This window comes from Pinus tabuliformis, chromosome 2_1 (assembly GCF_031772625.1).
Source record: "Pinus tabuliformis cultivar Carrire ecotype Pingquan chromosome 2_1, CPIR1, whole genome shotgun sequence".
Taxonomy (NCBI): domain Eukaryota; kingdom Viridiplantae; phylum Streptophyta; class Pinopsida; order Pinales; family Pinaceae; genus Pinus; species Pinus tabuliformis.
Genome location: NC_142299.1, coordinates 174,097,885 through 174,106,405, shown reverse-complemented (window position 1 = coordinate 174,106,405; position 8,521 = coordinate 174,097,885). Strand labels below are relative to the sequence as shown.

At 36.7% G+C, this 8,521-nt stretch overlaps 1 protein-coding gene across 1 annotated transcript in view; it reads left to right on the top strand.

The window, feature by feature from the left end:
• The window catches only part of LOC149199265 (suppressor of mec-8 and unc-52 protein homolog 1-like), a 197,214-nt gene that overhangs the window by 38,593 nt on the left and 150,100 nt on the right, over positions 1-8,521 (top strand). The window contains exons 2-4 of the mRNA XM_089400518.1: positions 2,262-2,377; positions 2,482-2,535; positions 2,917-3,012. Of these exons, the coding sequence (XP_089256644.1) occupies positions 2,262-2,377; positions 2,482-2,535; positions 2,917-3,012 (266 nt within the window). The remainder of the gene's footprint in view (positions 1-2,261; positions 2,378-2,481; positions 2,536-2,916; positions 3,013-8,521) is intronic.

The following is an 8,521-nucleotide window of genomic DNA, read 5'->3' as shown; positions in this document are numbered from 1 at the left end:
TATTTGAGCATCAACCATCTAGAATCTAGATTCTTCGCCTCTTGTCTAGCCTTTACCTCTACCTTGATTTCCTAGGGATATTAGTCAACATTGCCCATTTTTTATCAAACTACCTAATCCAACCCTTAAAATATGGTAGAAAAAGCTTACATGCTTGATCAATGATTTTGGCTTGATTGAAAGGTAATTTTTTGTTAAGCCCATGACAAAGAAGTTCAACAATTAACACCACCAAACTAGGGTACATGTAGGGCTTGGTGCTCTTGATTAAATGCCAATCACATACCCTCATACGTGATACATTCTAATGAAATGCCACAATCCCATTGGTCCCAACTTCCTTAAAACTATTAAGTTTGCTGAACTTTTAATAGGATATGAAATTCTATTTTCCCCATATGAAGTTTGATGAGGCTGAAGCCACTCTCACACATCCGAGTCATTTCATGGTAATGTTAAAAATATAAGTAAAAGGATGAAAATGAAAGATAAAGGAGAATGTCACTTTTACTTTAAGAATTTAACATTACAATGAGGGAGCATCTAGGGAAGCATCTAAGGAGCATCAAGGGAGCACCTTGGAGCCCCAACCCAACTTAAGTCACAGAAATTAAAAATAAGTAAATTATAAATCAGCCCCCCGCAGAACTGCTCGTCTCCCTCCGGATCTGCTCGGGATCCAAGTGGATCCCATGCCTGAACATGCATGGATCCACGACATATCCTTTTCTAGATCCGCGGATCGGGCCTGCGTGGTTGCATATTTCCAGGAATCGCCTCAATACGGCGAAACTGCAGATTCGATTTTTGGATGCACAGTTGCGCCAGAGGATCACCCAAGGATCCGTACGGAATGCGGTTCTGGCCTTGTATCCTTTGGGGCGGGGGGGAGAATCATGCAACACTGATTTTACGATCACTTGTATTGGGATCCTCATCATTAGTATCACCTTTTGCTTCTACCTCAATCCTCTAGGGACATAACACACCCAATTTTGATGAAGCTACCTAAACCAAGCTTTTAAATATGGTAGATAAAGCTTTGCATGCCTAATCAATGATTTTGGTTTGAGTGAAGGGTACATTTTTGCTAAGGACACGATAGAGGAGTCCAACAAGAAATATCAGGGACATCGAGGTACATAAAGGGCTTGGTGCTCTTGATTAACTTGCAATTCCATACCCTCATACATGATAGGTTCTAATGAAAATGTTGCAATCCTACCAATCTTTAAATCCTAAAAAATGTTAAATCTGCCGAATTTTGAATGGGATATGAAATTCTACTTTTTCCATATGAAGTCCGATGAGGTTGGAACCACTCACAAACATCTTGAAACAATTAACAGTAATGTTAAAAGTTTAAGTAAAGGGATGAAATCAAATAAAAGGAAATACATTTTAGTCGTGTTTTAGCATTTTGATATGAAAACATGGTCGATATGTGCGGGGGAGGGGGGGAGGGGGGGAGTTTCTTGCAACATGGGTTTTACATGATCTCAAGTGCCAAATACATGTCATATAACCCAAAAGTGCTAGAGAGACGAGTACCTAGTTCAAAGTGTGACAATACATACATAGATCCATGCTTAGGCTAAAAGGTATGTGTGCTTCTAGGTATGACAATTTTGACAATACATTAGCATGACTTTTACATAGTGGTGAAGTGAAAAAAAACCTTAGGGATCTCTAAGTCATGTGTCTAGATTGAACCAAGATCTCTGTGCACTCACCTTGGCCATAAATGACCTCTAAGAGATGGTTAGTACAAACCACAAGTGGAGGACTAGCCTAGAAATGGGGACTCCGACTAAGAGGACAGGCCATGACAAACCACAAGGGTCTAGAGCAACCACCCATGTAAAAAAACACTTTGCATAGTCACTAAGCTTGATGCATTGACAATGCATGAGATACATAGCTACAACTTTTGGCTCATCTCGATATAAGATAGCCCTCGTGAAGGTGCAGTTGATCATGAACATTGGGCTCAAACATCATCTCAAAACATGCACAAGATCTACTGAGATGCTGGGACAAATCTGGCAAAAAAATGTAGTCATCCTGATATGAAATTGAAGGGTAGCAGGTTCATTGGGACTTTTCTTAATTGATTGAACATCTTCTTATTTTTTGACTATTCAGGATGCTAATGGTGCTCTTTACCAGTTAGTGAGATAGGGGTTGGATTTTAGATATCTAAGCTGTTATGCACTAAAGTGTAATTTCTTTAGCTTTATGTTTCCACGAATTTTGAGTAGAATTGACTGGCCTTGTGGTATTTGCGCAGTTTGGGAAACAAAGCCACCCAGAATGTGCTCGTTTCTCTCCAGATGGTCAATACCTTGTCTCTTGCTCAGTTGATGGATTCATAGAGGTAAATTCGTCAAACTGATATATCTTAGAGTAACTGGAGTTTTCAGTTTACTACTTTAGATCATTTGCATGAGTGATTTAATTATATACTCTTTCTTGTACCAGGTCTGGGACTACATCAGTGGGAAGCTTAAGAAGGATCTTCAGTATCAAGCTGATGTATGAATTGTAGATTGTTTCAAGTGCTTGCTTTCAGTTGAAGTTAATCTTGTTTGCATTGTGGTCTGTTTGTTATGTGTGTGTTTAGGTGTGATGAACAAATTAGTTTTGATCAATGATTATTTTAAGTACTTGCAAGCTAATCAATTATATTTTGATGAAGTGAATTTTGAGAACCAATGCCTGATGCAGAAGTTTCATATTACAATGCATTTGCATGACAACACAATGCATAAAATTATTTCATTCACGATAGTTTGATAAGCTATTCCTGGTGGCTGTCTAGTGGAATCCTCAGCATTGTTCGATTCAATCCACTGTTAGTTTTCACCGTTGTATTAAGTTTATTAGTAATTATGGTCTTGACAAAATGATCTTCAGGATTCCTTTATGATGCATGATGATGCTGTCCTCTGTGTTGACTTCAGTCGAGATTCAGAGATACTGGCTTCTGGTTCACAGGATGGGAAAATTAAGGTATTTTTGTTATTGGAATCTGACTTCCCTTTTCATTCATATTTTTCTAAACTTGCTTGTATAAATTCAATGACATTTTTCCTAAACCATTTTCGGTTGCTATTTTTTGTGAGATTCTTATACATCTTTTCTGTTTGACATTGACCCCTAAGATATTATTGATGGGCAACTTTTAATCTTGTTTGTTGAAATGAAATATTCCTGTTTAGTATCCTTTCTGCTTTTAAATATATAATAATTGGAAGAAAATTCTGCTGCAAGTGAAGTTAGAGATGCGGGGTAGAGTTGGAGAACCATTTGTGTAATTGTTTTTAAAGTTCAAATTAAAGGCCATAACCTGATGATGAGTTAGAGTGGTGGTCAAAAGAGGTTCAGATTACGTTATGTTTTGTACCTAACTACGTCTTTATTAGACATTAAGCTCTATATAAATGAGTGTAACGAACAAAGTTCGTTTATGCTCTAATACCAATGTAACGAACAAGATTTGTATTGACGTATACACAGCGGAATATTCAGCATATCTGGAATATATAAATATCCATGATAGGACAGTAATTTATATAGAAATGTTTGGATGTACTATAGATATGAGATGAGATTGTTAAAAATGAGGGCCCGCTTATATACTTAGTTAGGTCCCCTTCATGAATGGTCATGTCCTTAGAGATATGCCTCTTCTATACTAATCATTATTTAATTAATCATTATATATATATATATATTTTATAAATTATATTCATAACATTGCCTTCCTCTTCAGAAAGCTTTGTCCTCAAAGCTTATTGCTAATAAGACATGTCATTTGTTTCTTTGTCTTGTAATCTATTTGTATCTTTCGAAGTTCTTTGAGTTGTCATCTTCGATGATACAAGATGATAGGATCCTCTGAGTGATAAACAAAATTGTCGAATTGAGAAGGGATCTAACCATCCTAAATCAATCTTCTGTGGAACTTTGCAATTATTTGATAGTTGGGATAAATTGTTATCATAATACTTGATTGTGCAGACATCATTATTCTTCGGAACATAAGTCTGTTGTTTCTATTCTGAGTGATACAAATAAGCAGACTGATTGAGATGTCTGCTCTTGTGATTTGGATGTTGATAAGGAGTTCTTGTGATTTGATTTTCCCTTATCATGCATGTGGAAATTTCTTGATTTACTTCAAGTATTGATGTTGTTGAGTTGGTTACAAAATCTTCACTTGGAATTTTCATTGTCTGAACTGCAACATCTGAATATGTTTTTACTTCAATTGATTTGTCATCTTCTTGAGTTGTGATATTGACTGGATCAATATTCGTTCTTTTTTCTTCAACTTGGACTGTTATGTCTGAAGACTTTGATACTTATTTCGTGATAAGTTCTAATTTGTTTTTCAATGATTTTTTTATCATTTTTAAGTTTCTTAATTTGACTGAGTAATTTCTCGCCATGGTCCTTGAGACGAGTAACTTCTTCGTTTTCTCTGCGATAATCCTGTCAACTTCCTTTTGCATATTTTGCATTGACTTTTGACTTTCTTGAAAGATTACTTTTGAGATATCTTTTATGTCTTCTAGTGTTACTAAATCTGGTTTCAATGTAATGTCTTGTAGCGTTATTTTTTTCTTCTTGTAGGAAAATGTCAGAAACTTTTTCCTCGTATTTTAATTGAAAGCCCTTAGTGATTCCATCTTGGGCGAACCCAAAATAATGTCACCTTGATCGCCTCATAGGGATTGAATAGAGAATTGCGATATAAATGTATAGTCCCCATTGTTTAATTGTGAATCAGATATGTCATATTGTTTTTTGTTCTAGAGGTCTAATTTTTCAATTATATTTGACTCAGGAATCACCAATTGGTTAGTGAGTTTAGGGTTTATATAATTTTATCTTCGATGGGTGAGATAGAAATAATGACATATTTTCCTGCAAGAGTCCCTTTAATTCTAAATAGCATTGAAGCATAGTTATATGAAGTTTATGAAAATCTTCCTTTCTCTTCCATTATAGACTCCATTCTTCAAAATATAATGAAGTCATTTTTTTAATGGACTTTAAACACCTTTATAAATTCCTTTAATAATTCCACTTGTATATGTTTGAATTTTCCTCTTTATCCTTATATAAAATGTTGAAATATGTAACTAGGTTCGGTCTTTATAATGACGTGTAATCATGATTTTATGTAATTGATGTAAAGAAGAAAAATAAAATTATTTTTGTTATGCTTGAGACATGGGTTTCATGCTCAAGGAATTTTATTTTTGTAGATAAAGCTCCCATTGAGAGCTTCTAGGGCTTGTCATGTGGTCTACAAGTCAAAAGAGTCTTTGTCATGTATGAGAGACCCTTCTTGGGCATGTTACATATTTATTTGAGTCATTGTAAGAGTCAAAAGACCCTCCAAGACCTTGTCACAAGTGCACAATCAAGTCGGTCCTCAAAAGAAGCAAATTGATCTATCAAAAGGACAAGTCGGCCTAAGGAAGATGTCAAGTCGACTTATTTGCATGGAGAAATCACTATATAAAGGAGGACTCGACCTCTCTTGGAGCAAATCAATCAAGCATCTACGAAGAAGAAAGAAGTGCGAGATAAGGAAGGAAGAAAGCCTCTTAAGCATCGAAGAGAAGGAGAAGAAGATCGAAGGTTTATAGTGTTGTTTTTGTGTCCCTCTACTCAAACGTGTGACGGTAACTAGGGTTACAACAACAGGGTTACATCAGATGTTGAAGAAGCCAAGATAAGGGTAAATAAGGAAGCATCATTTATTTTTCTTGACAAATTCGGATATTGGTATTGCTTTCAAAAAGCTGAGGGAGCAAGCTACCATTACAAAATTTCTGGAACTAGCTAGGGAGAGGAAGAGAGCGAGACTTGCTCCACTGAAATCAACTGCTATCCTATTATCATAGATTTCGAACTTCCCTACTACATCTTTCTTGTAAATTCTTACAAACTGTTGTAATAAAAACTTACATTTACATTTCATAATAAAAAATATCACTTAGATAAGGGACAACTAAAACTGGCGCTGAGACAAATTGTACAACAACGAGAAAATTCTGAAACAAACTGAGAGCAGGGACCATCTACTGTTGATTCACTGTAGTCTCATCTTTGTCTTTATTCCTGCTACTTCAATCCACCGTGACTGAGTTTTCTCTAGTTTTGTTGGTGGTGATTTCTCTGAGGAAAGTGACAGAGTTTTCAAGATGAGAGCATTTATTGTTCAGAGTGTCAATTTCTGAATGTTGATCATTGAGACGCTTCATAAGATATGCGTTCTCTGTTCTTGTCTGGCAACGAATCTGCCTGACTGTCTCCCTTAACTGATCTATTACAAATTTGTTTGCTCTGTAGTGAACGCATGAGTCATTTTTTGAAGAGCGCTCTAGAGGATCCATTTGCTCAATGAGGCAATGAAGAACCTTTGCCGACAGACTACAAAAAGCGGATGTGGAAGACTTTGGTTCAGTCAGAAGAAGGCATAAAAGACAATACAGAGGATCGCTCTGAAATGCAAAAGGCAAGCAAGACATAGGAAGACCAAACACATCGATCACTGCCCAATCGCGAGTAGAAGAAAGAGCAGAAAGGATCAACAGGAGAGCACTTTGCAACTCAAGGAGAGGAGGTCGAAATAGAGATGGGAGGCATTGAGTGAAGAGAGGAGATATAAAAGGAGGAGGGTAGGTAACTTTGGAAAATAGAGGAGCAGGTAGTATAGCATCACGAGAAGAATGAGAGACAAAAATATAAAAAATTTGCTTGGGGCAGAGCAAAGAGGACGCTGAGGATTTTGAGGGGAATACACTTCTGACAGAGAGGATATGGAGCTGGGATTTAAGAGAGAGCATCCCATGCCCACGACGTGACAACTGGGTTATCGAATTTGACTTCGAAAAAGTGATAAGATTGCTCAAAAGATTAAAAAGGATAGACAAACTCGAAAAATGCATCTCCAAGGGGATTAGCCCCTCATTTCTGCTCACATGAAAATCATGCCTGTGTGGAAGACAATTCGCTGATTTATGGAATATCATTGTAATGAATTTCATCATTGATTTTGACTTCTCCCAGAGATCGAGCGCACGCATTGTTTGCGTGTTTATCAGCGACCTTGTTATGCTCTCTTAAAATATGAAAATAAGAGACGTTCCCCAAATTTTTTAGCTGATGTCGAATACGGGAAACAATCTGATTGAGTTCAACATTTTTTGGATTTGTATTAGAAACCATTTGCTAGATTAATATTGAGGAATCCCCAATAATGACTGGATTCATATAGTTTCTTTTGTTTAGAATTTTGGATCCCAGGAGAAACCCGTATGCTTCTGCTTTATTGTTTGTTTCTATACCCAATCCCCATTCAAAGGAGATTGAACTTGCATTTCCTTGTTCAAGAATATAACCACCTGCTCCTGCTTTTCTTGGATTAGATTTTGAAGCTCCATCGAAGAAAAGACATGGATGCTTCAAAGAATTTATCCACATTAGAAAGTCCTTTTCTTTCAATCTAATTTTCCAGTCTTTTGGCTTGCTAAGAGTGGGAGGAGGATAGTTCCTAACTTGAGGTTTATCCAGGATCAAATTGATCCATGCCTTCTCTTCATGCTGGAGAATGCTCAGATCCAAATTCTTTGCTCCTTTAGCATGAATAAATTCTGAAGCGAGCCCCCAAGCTTTGGCTAGAATTTTCCTAATTTCAGGCTTTTTGTCTTGAAAGATTTTCTTATTGCAAGCAAGCCATATTTGCCAGCAAAGGAAAGAAGGGAGACAACTCCAAAATCTTTTAATCAAATTTTTATTCTTAAAAGAATACAGATAGGATGCTTTCCAATTATCATAGAAGTCTGAGAGAGAGAGATTGAAATTGATGTTGACCTCTATCGGATGAATAAGCTTCAGCCAACAGTCTTTAGAAAAGTTGCAATTTAAAAAAAGATGTTGGGTTGTTTCTTCATTTTTACAGCACAATGGGCATCTAGAAGGCCCATGAATACCTTTTTTCTGAGATTGTCCGCTGTAAGAATATTGCCTTTGAGCATTGCCCACACAAAGAATTTGAGTTTTGGTAAGCTTTCTATTTTCCATTGAGGCCAAAATGGTAGACCAAGGTTTGCTTGGAGCTTCACATACCCTGACTTAACTGTATAAACCCCTCTAGTTGGATTCCATTTGAAGTTATCTTGGGTTCGAAGACTTATAGGCACTGCTCCCTTAAGGTTTGTGGTAATCAATTTCCATTGATTGCTAAGGTTGAAAGGGAAAACTGGGGGAAGCTAACCATCGCATGAATTATCTTCATGATTCTGAAAGGGGGAGATCCCATGATGCTGTCTCTCCACTAATTGATATCTTTTCCTCCTCTTGGAACTCTGGAAGTATTATCCTTTATTAATGGAAGGGCTTTCCTGATAAGCTTCCAAATGTGCGAACAAGGCCTGATAGGGATTTTTGAAACTAGAAGTTGCTGACGAGAAGAGCTCAAGTATTTTGCTTCCAGAACTTG